At 41.3% G+C, this 25,811-nt stretch overlaps 1 protein-coding gene across 1 annotated transcript in view; it reads right to left on the minus strand.

Moving 5' to 3' along the window:
• The window catches only part of C8H9orf135 (chromosome 8 C9orf135 homolog), a 116,928-nt gene that overhangs the window by 55,872 nt on the left and 35,245 nt on the right, over positions 1 to 25,811 (minus strand). Inside the window, exon 2 of the mRNA XM_005352070.1 lies at positions 15,368 to 15,473. Within this exon, the coding sequence (XP_005352127.1) occupies positions 15,368 to 15,473 (106 nt within the window). The remainder of the gene's footprint in view (positions 1 to 15,367; positions 15,474 to 25,811) is intronic.

Here is a 25,811-nt window from a genome sequence, read left to right on the forward strand (position 1 = left end):
CAAAAACAAAGCAAAACAAATAAAAGATGAAGAATTGGTTCTCCGTGAAAATCAACAAGACTGACAAACCATTAGCCAAATTAACCAAAAGGCAGAGAGTGAATATCCAAATTAATACAATTAGAAATGAAAAGGGTGGATTACAACAGAGACTGAGGAAAGCCAGAGAATCATAAGGATATTCTGCATTCATAATAACCAGAGATTGGAAACAGCCTACACACCCATCAACTGACATAGAGACAATGAGATGTGGTACAGGTATGTAGATGGAATATTATTCAGCTATGAAAAATAAAATTTACAGACAAATGGGGTAGAGCTAAAAAAAAAAACAGTCTTCTTGAATGAGGTGACCCAAACCCCAAAAGGCAATTTAATGTACGTTTCCTCTTATATGTGGATGTTAACTTGTAAACTTTTCCTATGTGTGCTATAGTCTGAATAACCACAGAGGTCAGGCACTTAGTAAGGAACCAGGTGGGAGTAGAGGATCTCTCTAGGAAGGGGAATTGAAATATAATGTTATGGAGTGATAAAGGTGAAATTAGAAAATAGAGAGGGTGACAGAGAAGGGTAAAGAAGGAAATATAGGAGGGATAACTAACACTAAACGCCAATTGAAAAAAAAATAATATGGAAAACTCTTGTGGAAGCATCTTAAAAATTACACATATATAGAAGGACTCTAAGTGAAGTCACCAAATAATAGGGAAGAAAATGCACCAACTAGACATCTCATGCCACCAAGTAAAACCTCCTGTTCTAAGAATGGGTTACAGGAGTCCCCATGGAACCCCCAAACATCACAGTCTATTGCCAAGGCTTTGGGTTCCTCTCTACAACTGTAGGTAAGGCCCCATTACTGAAGACAACATGTAATGTCAGTGAACACAGGGAAATCAAGCTGGTGCCTAACTAGAAGCTTCACCCTTACTGACTAACATTCATGGTACTGGAAGTTACTCTGCACACTACTGGAGGAAAAAAGATGATCATCCACCCAGCTACAAACCCAAACACCTACAACTGACCTGCCTGCAAAACAAGCTGGTGAAACAGGGGCATAAACGTTATGATAGTAACCAAGAATCTTTCCATTGGATTTAAGGCCCAGTCCATAAGATAAAACACATTCTGCTAATGGGGCCAAAAACCTGAGATTAGATAGGTCAAGGACTTAAGGAAATTCTACCACTATAATTCTGCTACAGGAACATAGCAATAAAATGATTCCTAAGAATATACTACTAAACCCATAGATAAGTGCCTTGCATCAGAGAAGCTTTTGGAAGTATATAAGGTTACACAGAGATCCACAACTAGACGGTGTGAAGATAGTACGAGACTTTGGAGCACTCAGTCATAAATAGGATTTATTCATCAAACTCCTCCCTCCCCTAAGAGTGTTGGGGATCCATGAAGAAGAGGAGGCAGATGGACTGTAAAAGCCAGAGGTCATAGGTGAGTACAAGGAAAGTGTCTTCTAGGCACAACAAGACTGATCTATTCGTGAATGCATAGAAACTATAGCAGCATGCCTGATACTTGAATACATCCAAGCCAGACAGGGTCCCATACTGAGAGAGGGAAGTGGACACAGGATCCCACCCCTAGTCACATGGACTATTTGCAATTGCTATAGATGATAGAGGGAAAACTGGTTTTCTCCAACAGAGTTTCCCTAGGTATAATAACCACAATTCAGGACAGGACTCATGCCCAGGAGTAGTTTGGCCAATGCAAAAGAAACACAACGATATTTTTGTGTACTTTTTCCTTTTCTGTGTTTTGGCATTCTTTTGTCGTATTGGTCTTTTGTCTATTTGTGTTGATTTTAGTTTCTGTGTTTTGTAGGATTTATCTGCTAATCTTTGTTTTTTTCTTGTGTTTTTATTTTTGTTCCTTGTGGCTTCTGTTCATTTGCTTGCTTGCTTTTGAAAGAGAGCACACACAAAGTTGGATGGAGAGGGAGTGGGAAGAACTGGCAGAACTTAGGGAACGGAAAACATGATCAAAATCTATTGAATGGAATATTCCTAATTAAAGAGTTGGAGAAAATGGAAAAATACAGACTGCTTTATCTATTTAAAAAAAAAAAAAAGTCATTGGTGGTGGCACACGCCGTTGATCCTAGCTCTCAGGAGGCAGAGGCAGGAGGATCTCAGTGAGTTCGAGGGCTGCCTGATCTGCAAAGCTAGTTCTGTTCCAGGACAGCCAAGCCTACACAAAGGAATTCTCTCTTGAGAAAGCAAAAAAATAAACAAATAAAGTAATTAGTTAATTAATAATGATAACAGAACACCAAGAAGGCCACTCTTGTTTCTCAGCAGCTGAGCTGCCTGCAGAAACCCTAGCTCTGAGTCCACATCTAGTTTAACTCAGGACCTAAAGGACCCTAGAAAAGTCCCCACCAATAAAACCAACACTGATTTGAATAAATAAGATTCATAGAGTACAATCAGAAAAAAATAACTTCATTTTCCCTGCTACCTGTTCAAGCAGGCTTTTATAAGATGTATTTTGGTTTTTTGTTTGTTCTGTTTCATTTTGTTTTTCTTGCCCCTAAAATAAATAAATCCTGGGTAATCTCTATTTTGTTCTCTGATCATCCTGAAATATAAAAAAAAAAATCACTTCCTGTCCTGAGATAGTCTTGGTTAAGGGATTAATAGTAGACAATTACAAAAGCACCTTCTAGCTGTTCAGTTGTCTAGAGTGGTGGGGGGGGGGGAGTAGAGCAGGGAGGAAAATAGAAAATCAGTCAATTGTACCCTATACTTCACCTTCCCATTCCCTTCCACAGTCTGTTCAAGACCCAGAGTGATTTACATACCTTAACAGAGAAAAGCTTTGGCCTTACATGAAATTCATCACTTCAATCTGATATTCTAATTATTGGAACACGACCAATAGGCTTTTTATGATCTGACCATAAAATTGATGGTACTTGTACCAGATATTATTTTATGTATATACAGTGGAATTTTATTCAGCCCCAAAGAAAAATGGAACTAGCAAGGAACTGGATGAAACTGGAAAATATTGTATTAATCAATGTTACCCAGGCTCGGAAAGACAAATGCCATATGCTCACTCTCATATGCAGATTCTAGCATATAGCTGTTAAATATTTATATCTAGGTGGGAGTAAATATGTAAAGGCCAGGAAACTAGAAAGAAATCCATGAAATTATAAAGAAAAAAAGAAGTAGCTCCAAGGAAAGGTGCAGGGAAGACAATAGACCTCTGTGGGGAAGGAAAAGAATGAGGCAAAACGGAACAGTGGAGAAAGCAGACAAATGAAGAGAGAATGTGGGATGGAGACAGAAATAGCTAAATTAAGTATTATGAAAATACCATATGTAACCCGTTACTTTTGTTTTTTTTATTTGGTTAAGTGTTTATTTTGATGTCTGTAAGTGTTTTTGCTTACATGTTTGTATACCGTGTGTGTGCTTGGTTGTTTATTTTGATATGTTTAAGTGTTTTGCTTACATGTTTATCTGTGTACCATTTGTGTGCTTGGTGCCTGTGGAGGTCAGAGTAATGAATTCCCGGAACTCGAGTTCCAGGAAGTTGTCAGCTGCCATGTAGGTACTGAGAATTGAACCTGGTTCCAGCAAGGGCTTTTAACCACTGAGCTATCATCTCTCTAGATGTTGCTCTGTAAGATCATTTTAAACAAATAAAATATTTAAATAAAGGAAATAAGTATTAGGAATAAATTGTGACTTAATCTGTGTAGGCACTGACTCAATGGAGGAAAAGCAAGTTGAAGGTGAATCAATGCTGAGCTGAATTTTCAAATTTAAATTTTCAAGGATTTCATATATTAATATTATATTTGTATTATTCCAAGCCCCTCTCTCCTCTCTATGGCTCTTCTCATGTTACCCCTACCTCTAAAACTAATGATTTTGTAAGCATAATAGAAGGAATACTTTCATGAAGCAATATAAACAGATAGTTTTAGGAGGCAAAAGAGTCCAGATGTGTGCATGTTCCACCGTGTATGTATGTCTGTGGCGTACCATTTAAGTCCCATTAATGAACTGTAACCCTTATCCCTGCTTAAACAAACTGGTGTATGTTTAAAAAGAAAACTAGTTCATACCAGTGCTAAATTAAGACTTGGTGACTGGTGCCTAAATGGAACATCAAAGGTGAGTGATCTGATCTAAATGATGGGTGCCCTGCTTTCATCCCTGTCCCAAATCCTTGGAAATTGCAGAGAAGATATTTGGTAAAAGAATTAAAACCACAGATGCAGCAGAAATCAGACAAGGACCACTCAATGTGCCAAAATGTATATAGAACTCCTCAGAGGAAAGGCAGATACAGTTATACTGATGCTAGAAAAGATGGTCCAAAGGAGTTCCAGGAGAGGATGCACAGAAGGCTGCTATCAACCTTACATTAGGAGGATGCAGAGTCAGGAAACAAGAGGTGGCCCTGGCTCAGCAGCCCACTGCCCAATGCCTTGCTTTGATAATGGCACTTCAAGGGATTTGTCTGTAAGATTCTGGTTTGTGTGCTTCCTTCAGATATCTAGGCAGGAAGACAAGAGGCATCTTGTTGCAAGATATTTGATCACATTGTGAAACCCCAAGACTGAGTTTAAAAAATCAACCTTGGATCAGGGGGGCAGAGCCAGTAACTAGTTGACAGGAATTAACCCTAGAGAGTATGGAGGAGCCAGGAATATAGATAGAGAGACACACAGGAAGAAGTAGGGGAGGAACTTAAGAGTTTCACGGTCTTTTATTGGGGGGAGGGGTTGGGATGGCTGGAGAGATACTTTCTCTGGCCCAAAAGGAAGGCCAGCTAGTTGCTACTGGACTTCTCTGAGCTACAGGTATTCACTCCAACATCTTACTCCCAAATCTTTATTGGTAAATAGAATTATAGAAACTTAGTTAAAAGCACCACTAGGTGCCCAACGTAGGGAGAAAGACACCTTCAGCTTGGTTTCATAAATAGATAAATGGCCAGTACTTAGGCAGGAAAGGGTAGGTGGGAATTCTGGAGAGAGGCAGGAACTCTGTGGGGAATGAGACACAGAGGAAATCAGATATATAAGTACTGAGGAGAGGTAATGAGCCATGTGGAGAACATAGATTAATATAAATGGGTTAATTTAAGTTTTAAGAGCTATTTGGGTGTCTATAACTCCAGTTCCAGGGGATCTAACACCATTACATAGATATGTGTGCAGGCAAAACACCAATGCACCTAAAATAAAAAAATTAAGTCATTAAAAAAAATCAAAGAGCTCGTTGGGAACAAGCCTAAGCTAAGGCCAGATTTTATTCCTAATAAGAAGTCTCCATATCATTATTTGGGGGTTGGTGGTTCAAAGAAAGTTTGACTATAGCATCTTTAAGATGGCAGTGTCAAATTGCCATCTGCTAAGTCACAAGACGCATCTTTAAGATCACACTGTAAATTACCATCTACTAAGTCAAAGGCAAATATCTGAACTAACCAAGTGAGTTATACTCAAGTGTCTGAGATCTGATACAATTATTTCTTCTTATTCCCCCTTTAGAGTCATTAAACTTCAGTGCCATGTTTCCCACCAACATAGTTCGTATTTAAGTATATTAGTCATTTTTTTAAAGTCTTTAATATTTTTATCAGACAAATACTAATTTATGAATTTATAGGCTGTGATGTTTCAACTCATTGCATTGTACAATGACCAAATCTGCGTAATTATTATATCCATTGCCTCAAATGTATCTTTAAAGACTTGCAAAACCTTCTCTTTTTATTTATTGCAAAATCCCATTGCTATGAACTCGGTTCTGTGCAATAGGACACAAACACTCATTCCCCCTACCTATTGGCACTTGGTACCAAGTTACTCACTCTCTCCACCCTCCCCCACTCCCACCCTTCCTCTCCAAACCTCTGGTAAAAGTGTCTTACTTTCTTCTTGAAACTTTATTTAATTCCACATACGTAAGATCTTTAGTTTAAGGGGAACCACAAACCACCTCTTGAAAAGTGGTCTTTATTTATCCAGTGACTCCCACTTCAACGTCAGAGTTGCTTCACCAGGTAAAAGTATGTGTGCATATCCTTTTGTATACACACACACACACACACACACACACACACACTAATAAGTATAATAATAATAAAAATAATTATGATGATGATGCCTCAAACATAGTTAATCAATGTAATCCTTCCTTCCTTCTTTCCTCCCTCCCCTCCCTCCCTCTCTTCTTCCCTCCCTCTCTTCTTCCCTCCCTACCTTCCTTTTCTCCTTCCTTCCTTCCTTCCTTCCTTCCTTCCTTCCTTCCTTCCTTCCTTCCTTCCTTCCTTCCTTCCTTCCATAATTATGTATTGAGTACAGACTCAATGTGCTGGGCACTGCTTTAGGAATTGGGGCTCTAAAAGGAACCAAACAGAGTGATGATCCTACATTTATAGAGATGTACTCTAGTAGAAGGAGACAGACAACAGTTAAGTCTGAAATGTGGCTGGTGATCTGCAAAGAAACCCAAAGTGATGACCTAGAACAGAGAGGGTTCAGAGACTGAGCTCCTCTTTTATATGCAAATCTGTAACTGGTCCTTGAGTAAACAAGACTTCTTCCTGGGAACAACTGAAAAACAAGCATCCTTCCTCCTCCAGCCACTACCCCTCCTCATTCATTTGGAGGAGCTGGTCCTCTCTTATGTGTGGTGAAATAGAAAACTAGCTCCAGGACTTTTCTGGCTACCAGCTCCGGCTGTTTCTTTCCCAAGAGTCTAGCTAAGTAGGTTTCATGCTCAGTCCCTTATACAAAGGTCATATTTCATTTAAAGCTGAAGAATCTTTGTCTTGGAGTTGCTTTGGCCTGATCTGCTTCAGTGGGGACCGGGGGCATAGTTGTCTTCCTGCCCTCTTGGAATTGGTCCCTGATCTCCAGACCACCCTTGTCTGAGTGGGGACGAGAGGTGCTGGTGGCAGGGTATCAGGATGTGGGGCAGAAGAGAGACAGACTTAATAATCAGTGCAGGGTGCGATCAAGTTCTTGCTTCCTCTGGGGGTGTCTATGCTTTACCATCCACTCCTGACATTTATGACTATTCAAAGATGACCTTCTTGGAATTCATTGGTAGCTTTGAGATCCTCTCTGGGAAGAATAAAAGGTCTCATATCTCATGATACAAGATGATTCTGGCAGGATTTTAAAATACCGTTCCACAGGTCATGAATTTGAGGTGGGAAAAAAACAGGAGGAGTTGGAGAGGGGGGAGAGGATGGAAATTATGCCAGTGCAGGAGTCCTGTGCAAAATTCTGAGAAGTGTAAATGAAATAATATCCTGCTTCTACCGCTGGAAATCTAGATGGTCTTCTTTCCACCCCACAGGAGGGCAGGTTCCGAAATGACCACGTGTCATTTCTTCCTTCCTTGTGGCACACACTTGACTCACAAAAGCCACTTCTTGGCCCAAGGACATCCTTACTCCACTCCTAGTGTTGAGGGCCATGGAAGCATACAGCAGGTGATAACTAGTATTCAGATGTCAAACCACCAGAGGAATGATTCTCTGATGGAGGAGAATCCCACCCAGGCATGGCCTGCAGGACCGCCAACTCTGGAAACTGTAGCTTGTCTGTAATTTTGCACTTGCTTAAGCAGCTACAGTGTCTCCCCAATACCTGCATTGTAGTGTGCAATTTAATTTGATATGATGTGTAATCTCATGATTGCATCTCTGTCTTATTGGCACATATATACATAGATGGTCAGGAAGATGACGTCCCATTAAGCTGAATGATTTTGATATGTAAAAAATATACTAGGATATGCTTCATAACTAGATCTATTGTCCTATGAGGACTGGAAGGCACTTAATAGCCTACTTTGTTTTTTTCATTCAAACTAACACAAGAAAATAAAAATTTCTCTTCTAAGACTAACTGAACACAACTAGCTCATTTTTACCTCAGGGTAAGTCCAAATTATATTAGATATTTCTGTAAATGGATCATAAGTTTAAAACTGTATAGTTAGTGCACAAGGTCAGAGTCCCAGCTGTGATGATATTTTGTTTGTGCTATAGCAAATAAAGCTTGCGTGAAGATCAGCATGTTGAGCTAGCCACACTAGTTAGCCATAGAGGCCAGGAATTTGCAGCACATACCTTTAATCCCAGCATTTGGGAAACAGAGACAGGTGGATCTCAGTGAGTTCAAGGCCACCCTCAGCCACACTAAAGTGATCCAGTCTAAAAGAGAAACAAAGTCAAGTGGTGGTGGTTCCCACCTTTAATCCTAGGATTTGGGAGGCACACGCCTTTAATCCCAACAGTAAGGAGATAGAGACAGGAAGGGATATAGCTGGGTAGAGAGATGAATATAAGACAAGAGGAAACAGGAGCTCAAAGCATTCAGTCTGAGGACTTGGAGACACAGGATAGTCTGAGGATTCATAGAGACAGGAGCTCAGTCCCTTTCAGTTTGAGGATTTTGTATAGGTAAGAACTTTAGTGACTGGCTGCTCTGCTTCTCTGATATTTCAGCTTTTACTCACTAATATCAAACTCTAGGTTTTTATTATTAGGACCGATTAAATTCGTGCATACGCAGGTGTCTAACCAAGGTTACTAACACACAGCATCCTAAAAACACCATGCCTGTTCTTTGACTGATAAATGACCAAGTCTCAAAGCTTGTCTCACTGGACAGTGCGCTCTTGCCCTCGGGACCCAGTCTTACCCCGGAAACCTTGAAACTTTGTGTTGCCATGGCAAAGGACTCTGCCCTTATCGCCACCCAAATGAATGTGCTTTTGACCAATGAGATGCAGCCCTTGTAATTTTTTTATTATTGCTTCAAGCCTCCTGTTTTAAAAAAATGTATTTAAGTTAGGTGAACATAAAAGTGGAGGAAATTTGAAACAGAGAATTGGAACAAAGGAGAGCTAGAGGCTACAGGGGAAGAATTAGAGCTAACAGAAGAATAAAGATCATGACTCTAGCTACATGTGTGTGAGTTATCCCATAACCCCTCAGATTAGAACTATTCTAAGTTCCTTTTGGTATGTTGTGGCTTCTGACCTGAACCCTGGAGGTAATCTTAGGAGCTGGACTCACAAGCTCTGGTTACCCTAGGAATCACATAGCCAGTTCCCTCCTCTTCTGCTTCTTTGAGTAGATCACTAGAACCCTGTGTCTATAAGGAGCTTTACAGATGAAACCTAGAGTAGAGCCTTACCCAAATTCTCAAACTACTCTTTGGGCACCTTGGATCCCAAGCTTCAGTTTGTGAGATTTGTTTTGTTCTTGGAGCCTTATCCAAAATATAGACAGAGTCTTGTTGGAAACTCGTACAGATAACTGATGCCCACAGTAATCTGTGCAGCCAAGGAATTCAAGCATACTGACTTTTAATTAGCTAAACAGAAATGTTATTTGACACAAGAGTCAGCCACTCAGCAGAAATCTTGCAAAAAAAGGAAAATGCTAAGAAAGCTTTCTGGGTTGGGAGTGTGGGGAAAAACAGATGGGAAAGAGCTAGCCAGAGTGTTTGCACACATAACTTGAGAGACAGGGACAAAGCTGAAGCTCAGGTGCAAAACATCAAAGTCCAAACACATTGTGATACATATGTATATACATGTATACATATATATGAGATAGATAGATGATAGATCACTAGATAGATAGATGATAGATAGATAGATAGATAGATGATAGATCACTAGATAGATAGATATAGATAGATAGATAGATAGATAGATAGATAGATAGATAGATAGATAGATAGAGAACTTGATATATGCGGGGAGATGTGTATTATTTCAAGCAAGATTACAGAGCAGTCAGGATGCAGTGTATGGAGATCAACAAGCTAACAAACTCATTGTGGAGCAGTGAAATAAATGCAAGTGGCAGAGCTTAAAAGAGTATTTCTGTGTCAGGAGTCATGCAAGGGGACCAACAAGCAGCATTAGAACTCATGAAAAATGGCCGGGTTGTTGGCACAGCCATGCCTGAGTGAGCCTTGCACAGGCAAAGTCCTAAGGACATCATGCCATTATTGAGCACAGCTCTGATTGTTGCCCTTCACACACCACATCCCTCATCATCTATGGGACATATGAAAACTCTCGGGGGACTTCTAGCCCCTCACTGTGCAGTGTTACTCATACTTAAAATAATAGTGATTGACTTTTTCCACATTTTGCTGCTGAAGCAGATTAATGATTCAACCACCCTTAGAAAGAATTTAGGCATGTAGAATTGTTAGGTTTGGTTAAGGCGTTTTGTTAATGGCTTTGAGGCAGAAAACCTTGGGGAACAATTTAAGGTTTAGAAAGGCACATAGTTGAGTGAGGAACTCATTGAGGTTAAGAAACAAGGACAATGACAGCCTGACTATTGCCGTATAATGTATCCTTCTTGCTAGGATGGATTGCTGATCAAAGGTGATGATTATTTCCTTTGCACCCATTTCTGCCTTCAGCTTCCTGATATAGAAAACTGTCGATGAATGGGTATGCACCCTGATGATTTAAAAGAGAGCTGACAGGTTGTTTTTTATATTTAAAAGTTTAGATTTGTGGTTCCTTTAAGATTTTTTTTATAAGATTACCCTTTGAGACAAATAATAAAGTAATTGTTCCTTTCTTTGTAACTGCAAAATGCAGCCTGCCAGCAAAAGAACTGGCTGAGAAAAATAGCTTGCTTGCTTACACTCTGTTAAATCTATAACAAGTTGCTTGGGTATGAATGCATGTGGGTTCTTGAGACAACTTGCTTTTCACCTGTAATATGTAAAATGTTTAATCATGTAAGGCATATGGAAAACATGCTGTCTTTTACTTGTAATAATTGAAATCATTCACTTAAAAAATAGAATGTAACCACATTTCAATTTTTATACTCCTTAAAAGACTTTCCTGGGATCTATAGGCTGTAAGGTGAATAAAAAAGACAGGAGAGAAGGGAAACAGGAGGAAAGATGCAGAAGGAAGACATCAGGAAGCGTCTAGAAAAACGACATCAAGGGAGACAGAAAGGAAACACCAGAGTTGAAGAACAGAAAAAGAATAAAGCACAAGCATGGGAAATGACAAAGTGAGGAGCTAAACTTTGCCCCTCAGAAAAGCCCTCGTGTGTCTGTCTGTCCAGCAGTTCACTTGCTCTGCATCTCCTCTTCGGCTTCTCTGACCTGCTGTCAGATTGTCAAGAATCAGCACCCAAGTTGAGATCCTGACATGGAGGAAATTGTGTGTGTGTGTGTGTGTGTGTGTGTGTGTGTGTGTGTGTGTGTCCCTTTCTCGCTGGCCCCAGAGAATTAAGTTTTACTCCCTCAGATAGAAAAGTCAAGTGAGTGGTTAGTTCGCCAATTCCGTGGATTCCCCGCAGCTGGTCCTTTCAGCAGCAAAATTTCAGACATTAGACTTTAGTACCAACTTGAATATACTGTCTAGATATTTGACCATGAACAGCGATCGATTTCACATGGTCTCAGTTTTCTTCTGGTAGAATACAGGTCACAGATGCTACATGCCTGAGTCATACAAAAAAATGAAACCAGATACTTTTCCTATTGAACTGAGCTATCACACTGAACTCTGACAGGAAGAACCACAAAACTGTTTTGGCCAAGCTGCCCCTTTAGCCCACCACACCCGCTGCTTTTTCATCTTTAGTTTGATAGAAGTCTTAGGATAGTATTGCAGCATTTCTGGGCCCTTCAAGTGCTGTGGGACAATGGTCTTTTATCCGGTCACTTGCATTATTTTTAATAAAACATTGATTGGCCAGTAGCCAGGCAGGAAGTAGAGGTGGGGCAACAAGAGAGGAAGTAGAGGCCGGCAATGAGAACAGGGGAATGCTGGGAAGAGGGAAGATGCAGTCTGCAGTCATCCTCCAGACAGAGAGGATGCAAGATAAGAATGCCTTGCTGATGGAAGGTACCAAGCCACATGGTTAACACAGACAAGAATTACAGGCTAGTATAAGATGTAAGAATTAGTTAATAAGAAGCCTGAGCTAATAGGCCAATCAGTTTATAATTAATGTAGACCTCTCTGTGTTACTTTGGGGTTGAAAGGCTGTGGGATCTGGCGGGACAGAAACCTCAGTCAACATTCAAGTATCCAAAAGATTATAATTCCATTTATGAAAGTACCCAGTCCAGTGAGATCAACACTTCTATCTATTACACCAAATACCCCCTTTTCTCAATTGAGAGCTACAGGCCTGGGAGCAGAGGACCACAAGGACAGAGCTCTGCCCTCTCACCTCCCTACTCATGGATGCCGGCCAGGTCTAGCCGAAGGGGAGAGACTGGGTGGAAAGATGTCATGTTAAATGGCCCTTACTCCCCTGACAAGAGCCACGGTGCATGGGTTTGGCTGACATTCAAAATCAACTCCTCTCCTAGGACATTTTTGAGATTGCTTTTGGGCATTCTTTAACTAAGGATCTCCAGTTGCTACTTGCTGGCGACGGGCAGAGTGCCACCTCTGGCCTCCTATCCACTCCTTCCCAGGCTCAAACAAGGGAGCCAGAGCACCTTCTAACACGTTCTTTATGTTGGTCCCAAAGATGTGAGGAGAAAGACCCAAATCACCATGGCAAATTAAAGCAAGCAATGAATTAAAGCAAGCTTTTTATTCATGTACATGAACTGCCTCCCCCTAAGGCAGGAGTGCAAGATGTCAGTACTGGTTGTGGGGAAGATAAGGTTTTCATAGCTCAGGGGTAGGTGGTTTCCAAATGGAGGTTTGGCAAGTTTACCAACAGGCAGGGAGAACAGAGCCATTTGTAGTTAAAGTTACAGGTGTAGCATAGCCCAGAGCTTGAGAAACAGAGGTCTAATCATAAAAAGCAATGAACCTAGTCTGTCTTTGCTAGAAGATAGCCTTTAAGCCCAAATTGAGACAGACTCATTCATCATTTCTTTCCCTGAGGGGGAGACTCAGACATTGTCTTGACCGATTATGTTTTACTGCCACAGCTTATGATCTGAGTCCTTCCCAGCTTATCTCAAATCCCCACAGTAGTAGCCCTGCTGCCTACGCGCTATGACTAACAGTCTGGCCCCCACTTCCAGGCAGAAGTGGTCACTTCATGACTGGAAGTGAACTACCACACGTCCTGCTGTAATGATTTCCCTTGTGACAGCAGGACCTCATGGAGCCAGACCTGAGATCATGATCAACAGGACACAGTGGGACCAAGACTGACTAGGCATATTTCTTGGCCCCTCCCTCTATTCTTCTATATTATCCTATTGCTACCTGGTGAGGGCTTACAATCACTCTCTCACTCTTCCTTCCCAGCATGGCAACACCAGACAGTTCTTCCTGCTGTCACCACATGCCTCTGACTGGACTCTGGAAACAGTGCGGTCGGTTAGGAAGATGCCACAGCACACCGTCAGTCCTGTGGCCTAGCGCTGCAGCAACAGCAATTCCTCTCCTGAGCTTTGGCATTTAGTGTGTCTCCTGTGCTAGGTTGCTGGCTCTCTTCCCCAGTCCGACAGTTTTTCTCAGAGGACTCCAGCAGGTTTTATCTTGTGACTCGTCCAGGCCAACACATTTAGAGATACTTGGCAACTCTGAAAGCAGCTGGCTCCATCTTGCTTCCGTTCTGCCACATTAGGCATAGCACCCCTCCCTAAAGTTCTCAAGGTAGTGTCACAGACGAGGGTCCTACTTTTTTTTTTTTTTTTTTTTTTTTTTTTTCGAGACAGAGTTTCTCCTGTGGCTTTGGAGCCTGTCCTGGAACTAGCTCTGTAGACCAGGCTGGTCTCGAACTCACAGAGATCTGCCTGCTTCTGCCTCCCGAGTGCTGGGATTAAAGGCGTGCGCCACCATCGCCCGGCAACATTTTTGAAATATCAGGACACACGTCTCTCTGAACTAGCAATCCTCAGGTAAATGAATCCCCTTTCAAATAGTTTGGCAGCCTCTCCAAAAACCTAACAGCCAATAGTGATTTACTCTGGTTTGGTCCTCCCTAGGCAGACCAGCTTCTTAGGTTCTGTGCTTCTGGACAAATATCAAGGGCATTCATAGCTGAGTATAGTGGGAGATGGAAAGAAAGCTCAGAGGCTCAAGGTCATCCTCAGCCACATAGGAAGTGTGAGGCCAGCCTGGACTACATGAAATACTAGCTAGGAAAAAAAAAAAACAGCACTCCAGACTTAGGCCTCTGCCAAAACTTTGGGCAAAACAAGGACAAGGTCTTTCACTGCTACTGGAGTTCACTTCTTTCTTTCTGGCAAGGCTGATCTTGTTTCTGTCTCCCCCGGAGCTGGAGTTACAGGTGAGTGACAGGTGCCCCGCTTGTTGTACAGGTAGTGAGATCTTAACACTGGTCCTTATGACATGCATCAAATGCTCCCAATCACTCAATCATCTCTTCTATCCCCTGAAATGGGCTTTTATTTAGCCCCAAAGCTACTGCCATTGTATGGCAAGTGAGGAATTTTTGGGCTGCTAAGTTTGTGTTGACTAGACAGATACTCAGGCTTACAAGCATTAACCTCCTCTGCCTGGTTCAAATAGGAACTGTTTAGACAATGCATATTCTGTGACTGGATGCCAAAAATTTTGTGATCCTATTAATAGCAGGTTTAATTTCTTGTAACACCTACCGTGAGAAAAGTATATAAAAAGGAAAACATTCAGAGACCTTGGTTCAAACTTCACCTTCCCATTCCCTGGCTGTGTGACAATGAATGAACAACTCAACTCTCAGGAGACTCTCTCCCTGCCGCTATAAAATGGAGATAAACCCGTTTCACAGGATTATTCTGGAAGATGGAAGGTATCCAGCAAGATGCTACTGTCCCACCAAGATCCTGGGGCTGTAGCATAGCACCGCATCTTCCCACTCTGGTAGAATTGCCAGGCACTGGGGATCTTTAAGAGGTGAGCGACTCCTTTGATAGGGAGCCATTAGGCCACTGAGGGTATACTCTCAAAAGAAATTGGGTGGTCCGGTTTCACTTTCCCTCTTATTCCTGACCTAAAATGTGGCTACTTACCCTGACATGCATTCCCCCCAATGACATGCCGCACTTATCAGACCAATGGGGTGACCTGATTTTGGACATAAACCTCCAGAACTGGGAATGGAAATAAATGTCTTTGCTTCAACGAAGCCTGTATCAGTTATTTTTTTTTTATTAGCAGCAGAAAGCTAACTAATACAGTCAGGCAGCATGCTAAGCACTTTGTTGCGTCTAATTCAGCCAATAACCTTAAGAGGCTTGCTAAGTGTACTGCAACCAAGCGACCGAATGAATGTCACTAATGACTAACAACATTGGGAGAAAATCCTTTTCACTGTTTCAGAATGACAAAGATTTCAGACAAAGAAATTAACAACAACTACTTACTGGACAGTCAGTTCCAAACCGCCAATATGTTGAATTACACAGTTTTTTCACTGTCTCAGGACCCTCTATATCATAATCTTTGGGGAAAGCTTCTCTGTCACGGTGCCTTCAGGGAAAAAAGTATTAAAACATTACTAGAAAAATCCTTATTGACCATGCATTGATTTTTAAAAACTTTAAATTTGATATATTTCATGCTATTCTCTTAATCATAAATTTGTCAAATTCATGATGGATGATGTATTTCTCACCCCTTTTCAAGGAACTCTGAGACTACTCCCTAAAAGTAACTTGACACATTCAATAAAACTTACACTGTCACAGAAACACTACTTAACTAACACAGTAATTATTCAGTAGCTCCAGTGAACTGAATCTTATTTAATAATGTAAATTAATTACTGACAGTAAATTCAGAAATAAGATATGGGAATAGCTTTAAAAAGCAACTTGTCACTTTAGAAAGTCTCTCTACCGTGAATTTTAATTATGTTGTTTCTCAAACAAGGCAGGATGCATGATTGATAACCTGCATGGTCCCAGTTTCCAAAGAACACCCAAGGAAACTGATAATCACCAGCTAAAAACCAAGCGACAAAGACCCACTTCATTTTTTTTATTAGAGATTTATTTATGTACACGAGTGTTCTAGTGCTTTATCTTCATGTATGAGTTCATGCCGGAAGAGAGTATCAGATTCCACTATAATTGTGAGCCACCATGGGATTGCTGGGAATTGAACTCAGGACCTCTGAAAGAGCAGCCAGTACTCTTAACTGCTGAGCCAACTTTCTAGCCACAAAGCCCCACTTCTTAAAGTATTTGTGGAAGAGGAAGATGTATTCCAGTCATCTTGGCTAAGAGGAGGTTAGGGCTAACTTTAAAAGGAGGGGGGAAGAGAAAGAGCGATTTGGTATGATAAATGACAAGAAAGTGCTGCAGTTGACAAGAGAAGTAAATTTTCCTATAGCTGTTTTAGATTGCATAAAGGAAGAAGAGACCCTCAGGGATGCAAGATGGGGTCTGGGCATGGGATACTCAAAAGCACATCCAACCATCGGTTTACTCAGCTGAGACTCATAAGGCCCCGCTTGGTGAGATTTGAAAATGGTATATTCCTTCTGAAACTCAGGTATACATTAGATTTCCTCAGTGGCAGTGCTGGGAGATCGGCCTGAGAAGAGGCAATTAGGTCTTTGAGATAGGTGTATTAGAACCTTTCCTTACTGGGTTAGCGTGGCAGGTTGAATGTAATTGGCCCTCACAAGCTCATAGGGAGTGGCATTACTAGGAGCTGCAGCTTTGCTAGAGAAAGCATGTCATTGTGGAGGTGGGCTTTGAGGGCATCTATGCTCAAGCTCTGTTGGGTGTCTCAGTTCACTTCCTGTGTCTTTGGGTCAAGATGTAGGACTCACAGCTTCTTTCCCAGTATCATGTCTGCCTGCATTCCACCCCCCCCTATGTCCCACCATGATGATCATGGCTTAAACTCTGAACTGTAAGCCACCCCAGTTAAATGTTTTCCTTTATAAGAATTGCCATGGTCATGGTGCATCTTCACAGCAATAGAAACCATAATGAAGAGAGTTTTGGTAATACTAATGAACTCTCGTTCTTGAGAGACTGGATTAGCTACATTGAGAGCAGAATTTACGCCCCTTACACTTGCCTCTCCTATTCTTATCTGTTCCTCCTGCTTGGCCATGCAGTAACGAGGCCTAGGGTCCTTGGCAGGTGCAATCACCTGGTCTTGAACTTCCAACCTTAAGAGCTATGAGCTTTCTTTTTATAAATTACCCAGAATTGTGGTTTGAGTATGAAATTCCACCATAGGATCATGTGTTTGAACATTTGGTCCTCAACTGTTTGGAAAATTATAGAACATTTTAGGAGGTGGGTTCTTACAATCATTGTAGTTGGCCCTAAGGTTTGACATCTAGGCCCTGTTTCCTGTCTTCTCCATTTCCAGCTAAGGATGTACGATGACCAGTCAGTTCATGTTCTAACCCCTTCTCATTCCCTTATCCCCTGTCCCATACCTCCCTTATATAATATACAGTATCTCCCTGAACTGTGTGACATAACAAGCTTTCTTAAATTGCCTTCGTCAGGTCTTTGATCACAGAAGCTTAGGGTTTCTATTGCTGTGAAGAGATACCATGACCATGACAACTTTTATAAAGCAAAATATTTTATTGGGACTGGCTTACAGCTTCAGTGGTTTAGTCCATTATTATCGTGGTAAGACATGGTGGTGTGTAGGCAGACATGGTGCCAGAGACAGAGCTGAGAGTCCTACATCTTGATCCACAGGCAGTGGAAAGAAAGACTGTGCTACAATGGCCAGAATTGAGCTTAGAAAACCTCAAACCCTGCCTCCATAGTGACACACTTCCTCCAAGGTCACATCTACTCCAACAAGGCCACTACTCCTAATAGTGCCACTCCCTATGGGCCAAGCATTCAAACACATGAGTCTATGGGGCCAAATCTATTCAAACCACCAGAGTCACAAAGAAAACAATGAGTGCATCCAGCCACCAGTATTTTGTCGGAGCAACAGAAAGCAGACTGAAATGGTGCTACCTTTTGTTTGGCTGCATTTGAAACAGGCACAAACTTGCATTGGGGAATAAGCCTAACGGAGTCTACCTTCAGCTACTCCCTGCCTCTGCAGAAATTGACATAACTAAGCAATTAGAAAGGAAACCTCAATTTGGCCAATTTCTTCCAGTTATGAGGGTGTTTTATGTTATTTTGGCACCCAGAATCCCTCTTTGCTGTCACTTCATCAGCAGAAGCATCCCCAGCTCCCTATGACCTCACATTACGGATCCACCCATAATACAGGCTGGGCATTTGTGTATCTGTTGGCCATCTGTATGACTGAGAAATATCCGTAAAAGGTCCATTGCTATTTAAGTTGCATTATTTTGTTTTTGGTTATTGAGGTTTTGAGTTTCTTGTATATTTTGGACATGGACCTTCTGTGAGATGAATAGTTGATTAATATGTTCTGCTTGCTTTGCTGTCTCCACTGCTATGCTGAAGTTTTTCAGATGATATAATCGAGTTTGTCTACTTTTGGGTTTGTGACTTTTTTCAAGGCAGGGGGTGGGTTGCCTTCTTTTAAAAAGTTCCTGGCCCACTTCAATGTCTTGAAGCATTTTTCTGATTTTTTTTCCTTCTAGTAGTTTAAAACTTCACATGTTATAATTAATTCTTTAATTTTTTTAAAAGTATTTTTGTTTTTGTGTTTTTAGAGACAAGGCTGGTCTAAAACTCCTGGTTGTTTTGGTTGAGGCTCCTACACGCTGGAACGACAGGCACATGCTACCACACTGGAATTTTTCATCCATTTGCAGCTGTTTTCTGTTTGCTTGTTTGCTTTCTGTTGTTTGTTTGTTTGTTCGGGTTTTTGTGTTTTTGTTTTTTTTTTTTGTGTGTGTGTGTGTGTGATTGGTGAGATTGGGTCCAGTTTTATATTTCTGATGTGCACACCCTGTATCCCCAGCACCTTAATGTCGGGGTCCAGCCTCAACGAGTTTCGCCCACACACCCTCACTGAAAGCACCCTCATTTCCCACACATTTTCATTTTAAAGAGCCGGTGTCACCGATGCTCTAAGCTGAGTTCAACAACACATAAGGCACATATTTGTAATCTTGGCTCCTGGAGTCCGAGGGCAGAGGACTGATGTGTGTGAAGACAGCCTAAGCAAGGCTCTGCCTCCAAAGCAAAACCAATCACAGTTTTAGTTGTGGAGTCTAGGTAGAGTGGGATGCGGCCAGGATCGAGCTAGAAGCTGCCAATAACGCTGCTGAACTCTCATGATGTTTGGGTAAGTGCCCACCACAAAAAGAAACAACTGGAAACACATGCCATTAGCACTGCGGTTGAGACAGCTGTGGAGAATAGACAGATCTCTCACTCAAACAAAAGCGCTTCCCTGAGCAGTCAGTCTTCCCCGGAAATGGGTGGGACCCATTTCAAGTATTTGAAGAGAACATCCAAAACAAAACAGTCATCCATCAACTCTAAGAATAAGACCTTTAACATAAAAATCAGCATAAAACAAAACAATCCTACATTCTTTCAAATTGAGTAAATTTAACCGTGTCTGAAAAGGTGCTACCCTGTCTCTGTAGCTTACACAGCAACTTGGATTACCAAAAAGACTGTCACTGGCAAGCCCTGGTCAGGTCCAGGATCTTTCACAGGTCTCCATTCAGACATGAATCTAAAAGGAGCTGGTCTGCAATTAGCTCAAGGCCAAAGGCATTTGAATATAGGTGTTCTATGCAAATGAATTCCAGGCCAGGGAACATCACAGAAAAAAGGACCAAAAGAATCTGAGATGGAAAACAGGGAGAAGAGCTATACAGTGCCACTATCTGAGCATGACATAGCCATTGAAATCTCAAATTTACAGCTGCCATGATTCCTCCACACTGGAGCCTGAGCAAGACTGGCCCTGTCAATAGTATGATGAAGGGAGAGGAAACTCATTGTTTCAATTAGGGTTACTATCACTGTGATAAACACCATGACCAAAAACAACTTGGAGAGGAGAGGGTTTATGTGGCTTGCTCTTCCACATCACTGTTCATCATTGAAGGAAGTCAGAACTGGAACTCAAACAGGCAGGATCTGACACAGAGGCTATGGAAGGGTACTGCTTACTAATTTGTTCTCCATGGCTTGTTCAGCCTTCTTTCTTATAGAACCCAGGACCACCACCCCAGGAGTGGCATCAAACACTAAGAAAATACCCTCCAGGCTTGCCAACAGCCCAATCTTAAGGAGACATTTTCTCACTGGGGGGGGGGTCCCTTCTTTCTGATGACTCTATCTTGTGTCAAGTTGATACAAACCTAGGCAGCGTATTCATGGAGTCTTAGCTCTCCCTACTGAAGAGTCTATGACAGAGAGAATCATTGTCTGCAATTGCATACTCACTGGTGAGTCCACCAGGCTCCAGCAGATAATTCCAGACCCATGGCCATAAGAACAGCTTTATTTAAACTCAATGGATCACATAACAAAACAAAAATCATGAATGTGGGAAAACAGATTTGTTGGGAAGAGGGGAAGTTCACAGGAGTGGGCAGAAGAAGTGATGGAGGAAGGTCATTGGTTAAGTAATAAAGAAACTGCTTGGCCTCATAGGTTAAAACATTGGTGGGAGGAGTAAACAGAACAGAATGCTGGGAGGAAGAGGAAGTGAGCTCAGAGGCCATGCTCCCCTCTCCCAGACAGACGCGATCCAGGGTGGGCATAGGCTAGAATCTTCCTGGTAAGCGCACCTTGGGGTGCTACACACATTATTAGAAATGGGCTAGTCCAGGTGCGAGAGTTAGCAGAGAAGAGGCTAGATATAATGGGCCAAGCAGTGTTTAAATGAATACAGTTTGTGTGTTGTTATTTCTGGTGTAAAGCTAGCCATGCGGGAGCCGGGTGGGATGAAAAGGAGGCCTGCAGCTCCTACTACAGAGAAGGATTAAACTGCATTTTATACATAATGGAAATGTCAAAGAACAAATTTAATTAACAGATGATATTAAAATTCTTTTTAGATAAAACTGATTCACAGTGTAAATATTAAATTCTGAAGAGTATTTCAGAAACTAGCAGAACATAATTAAAACCTTATCCACTTTGCTTCAAACATATAAGCTCTACAAAACCTTGATCCATCTTGGAGTCAAACAAAGAACGCTGATGTTGTTGTGAAATCGGGCAGCACAGTTTGGTCCGTGGACTGGACTACCTTGAACTAATAGACAGTGTTCCAAATCTGGGAGCTGTCCTGGTTCTAAAACCAGAAGCTTTTTTAAATTCTTAGACTCCTTTTTAAACTCAAACTTAATAAATGAGAAATGTTTGTCTTTACTTCACTATGTTATTATGAAGATTTTATATAAAAAATATAAAAGCACTCACAGAAAATCAACAGACTAATTTTGACTTTTTTTTCAAGATTGAACTATTTTTTAAAAAATACTAAATATAATACAACATATGTCATTAAAAAGTCATGTAAACACAAAAGACTCTGTGTAGTCAAAGTAATTCTCAGCTTCAGATGAGATCAGAAGCCACAGTTCCCTTCAGCCCGCCCCACCACAGGGAACCCTAATCCCTGCTTGCAGAAGAAAGGTGGAGTTAGGGCATAGGCTTCCTGTCTAGCAAAGGGGTCAGGTTATTCACTAGGGTTTCTATAGTCTTGTGTCTAGAAGGAATGGGGAGGAAGTGGAAGTTTGCAAAGAAACTTTCCCCCCCTCAGTACCACATTTCACACTGTTCTAGAATGATCCATTAATGTATCCAGCTCTCATGAGACTGAGGACTTCTTAGACAGAGATTATTTTTGATTCATCTTTTTGATCTGGTGACTTGCATAGTCTGACATGTTATAAACAATTAGATCTTTTATGATTGATGGATGGGTTGAATCTTCCTACATTTTGTTACTGCCGCTCTAATATAAATGCGGAAAGCAAGGGCTTTCAAACGTGCCCATAAAGAGAAATAGCATCCTGGCTCAGTCTTCAAAAGCACCCATCAGGAGGGAGTGATCATGCATATTGACAGGTTAGCTCTCTGCAACACCAGCCAGTCTCCAGAGGAATTATAAGCCTACCTGCTAAATGGGAACACTCTCACTAGACATTTGCATGACACCAATTGCAGAAGGTTTTGAATATGAGAAGAATCTGACATGAGAACAATGAAATTCTGAGCCCAATCCAGCTTCTGGTTGCTTGACAAGAGACACATTTCCTTTGCAGATTTCAAAGATGTTAAAAATGTTTAGTTAAGACTCCAGAAGGCAGAATATATTAACTTTAAGCTTCAGAATTATTAATGTAGTTCACAGCTATGCTGTCAGCTATTGTATTTTCTGATGTAAATGTGGTACAAATAAGAAGAGAGATATCTTTTCTATTAAGTTTCATAATCCTCAGCTACCCAAGGCTTTAAAAGAAAACTACCCTGGAGAGTCGGCTATGTCCCCCGACACATTCAAAAATTAAAACCAATAGAAGCAAATGCTGCAAAGAGATTTGACGATCCTTTTTAAGATTTCATAGGCAAAAAGATGTATAGGCCAAGCTAGTGTCATTTAGCAGTTTATACATTAAACCGACAAGAACACTTAGATATATCTGCGGCATTGTAAGGAGCTTTTATGGTTTTTAGAGGAATCATGACATCTTAGAGTAGTGAACAGGGATTTTGTTTTTTGGTGTATCCTATGTTGTGATTTGCAATTCTGCACCATGATCCTAAAATTTGCAGCTTAAACTGTGCTCTAGAGAAAACTACCGGGTGAAGATGGATATGCTGTATTTTCCTCATTCAACATATATTGAGTGGCATGCAAATCAAGACGTATCACTGTTATAAATTTCCTACATAGACAATCTTCAAAAGCAAGAAAATCTATAGAAAATATTGTGAGCAAAGAAATGAATAGAGCAGTCAGAGACAGGAAGCAGTTAAGGAAATGTCAGTCTGATTGACTGCCAAACACATGACTTATGGACAGCTGAAGAAACACATATCAGACAAGGTGACAGTACAACTTATTACACTATCTGGGACGCATTTTGTGATTTGATGTCCAGTAGAAGTAATGACAGCCGTCCTGCTCAAACCAAGACAGCTAGCCCTCAATTATCTTCCCTTTCCAGCATGCTTCTCAGGGTTTCTGTGACTCCCCTCCAAAAATAGCTAGTATTAATTGGCCAAAGACACTCAGAGCCTACTGTGGTAGTTCAGGTCTGGAATCACAGCGTCTGAGATGGGGAAACAGGAGGTTCATGAATTCAAGGTTAGCTCTGGCTACAAAGTGAGAGCCCACAACTCAAAAAAACAAAACAAGAGAAACCAAAAAGGTGTTCTGGGTGGAGGAAAGGGACTCAAGGGAAAGAAAGATTTTAAAAATGAATTATACATTCAGTTAAGTCCACTGTAGTGCAAAGGACATCGAGATCACTGGCTCTCAACCTGTGAGTCATGATCCCTTTTGGGGGGTGTCAAGTGACCTTTTCATAGTAGTCACATAGCCTGCATATCAGATATTTACATTACGATTCCACACAATAGCAAAATTATCGTTATGAAGTAGCAATGAAAATAATTTTATAGTTGGGGGTTAGCACAACTTGAGGGACTGTATTAAAGGGTCCCAGCAATCGGAAGGATGAGAACCACTGCTCTAGGGAGTGTTACCTGGCGTGAAAATTAGTCGTCCTTCATGCTGCAAACAAGCGAACACCATCTACTTCTTTGTGCAACTCCCCTCCCTTTAATCTCACTAGCATTCTAGAAAAATAACAGAATCTAAAGTATTTCAGTGTGTATTTCTGTGATTCCATGTGTTAGCCACATTGAATAGATAATAGGAAGTTATTTGGTTTCAGAGCAATTCATTTTCTTTCTAATCCTCTGCTATCTAAGACGTTAAAAGAAAATTACCCCGGAGAGTCAGTTAGATTCCGCAACACGTTAGAAACTCAAAACCAAAACAAATGGGATTTTCTTTGCAAATAGGATCTAGGGTTAAAATAGTTACATCAGAAACATGGCTAAATAATGCACATTTTTTCATTTTCTTATGAGAAATCATTCAAAATCAGGAAAAAGGGGGAAAACTTAAAAGTGAAACTAAAATCCTGGCAGAAGCAGGTACTGTAAGCCCCAGATTATACCGTGTGTGGGGGCTACTTAAAAGGAGCCAGAAGCCGGTGAAAGCCAAGTAGGAGATGGGCAGAGAAGAGGTCATAGGAAAGGTGTCTGTGCTGGCTACTTTTATGTCAGCTTCATAAGTCATAGTCATCTGAGAGGAGGGAGCCTCAACTGGGAAATCACTTCCATAAGATCAGGCTGCTGGCAAGCCTGTGGGACATTTTCTTAATTAGTGATAAATGTGGGCGTGCCTAGCCCAAGGTGGGCGGGGCCATCGCTGAGCTGGTGATTCTAAGTTCTATAAGAAAGCAGGTTAAGCAAGCCACGGGGACGAAGACAGCAAACAGCACACACTATAGCTACTGCATCAGCTCCTGTCTTCAGGTTCCTGGTCTGCCTGTGTTCCTGCCTTGATTCCCTTCAGTAATGGGCTACAATGTGGAAGAGTAAACCAAATCAGCTCCTTTCCTCCTCAACCGTCTTTCTGCCCTGATTTTTCATTATGCAATAGTAACCCTGACTGAGACAAGGTCTCTGTGATGAGGGGACTCATAGGTGGGAAGCTGCAGAGTACTGACTGGACCAGACCATGCTCCATACGGTTGTGCCCATGGACTCTTTCACTGTAAACACTGGAAAACACTAGATGGAAGACATTTAAATTTTGTCTCACACACTAGTTTGTAATTCTTAAGAGCTGAAAATCCAGGTCAATTTTTTAATGAAAGTCTGTGGTCAGAGAGATAAGAGGAACCTTTGAGTCAAGCCCACCCTCAGTGAATTCCAGCACTGCTCTTCAGCATGGGGTATAGGGTGAGTAGCTCAAGGATACCAATATTAAGGGGATACAAGCCTATCCTGGAGTCCACTTATGGGAGTTTTACAAGACAGTTTTCTTTATGTAACAGACATTGTGCTCACCATTACAATTCTTTTTTCAGGGAATACAACCGACCAGGAGCCCAAGAGCTTCAGTGGTAACTGTGTGGTAACCACACAGCATTGACAAGGAAGATGAGACAGGGAGGGGAAGTCAGCTGTTTGGCAGTCACAGGAAGAAGAAAGTCAAACCATGTGTTCATGAAACCAGAAGGGGCAGCAGAAAGGTGTTGATTCTCTTTATGAATTTACAGCCAGCCATTTCTGCCAGTTTCAAAAGAGAATGAGATGAATTTTAGGAAGTCACTGGGCTGCCTCGCTCAGAGGAAAGAAAGAGAAATGACGGGTTACAACAGTTGAGGTCATCAGATAATTTTTCTCTGGGTTTAGAACTAACAACAGCTAGGATTAGGAGAGAATCTAGTAAATAACAATTAGATTGGAGACATGTGATCAACGATTAGAACTTGGGTACCTTCCTTGGTCAAGTGGGCAAGCTTCCGTTGCACATGTGCAAAAAGCTGAAACCTCTCCCTGATTACCTTTCTAGAGAGCTTTAATTTCAAGTACACATTCCTAACAGTGAAGAAGCTCTATTTCATTATTTGCAAAACTATGTTATAGTCTCTATGTATCAAATAACAGATGACAAATCACAATTAACTAATATTTTTGAAAGACCTGGATACAGTTTATCAAACAAATTAAGTCAAAGATCAAATGCTTTGGAAATTCAGACAGTAAAAACACAACTCATTAGCCAAGTGTAATGGGGCGTATCTATAGTTCAAGCACTTGGTAGGTAGAGATAGTAGGATAAGATATCCAAGGGCTCCTTGCTCGTGCTCTCTCTCCTTCTGCTCCTGATTTG

Source organism: Microtus ochrogaster, chromosome 8 (assembly GCF_000317375.1).
Source record: "Microtus ochrogaster isolate Prairie Vole_2 chromosome 8, MicOch1.0, whole genome shotgun sequence".
NCBI lineage: Eukaryota > Metazoa > Chordata > Mammalia > Rodentia > Cricetidae > Microtus > Microtus ochrogaster.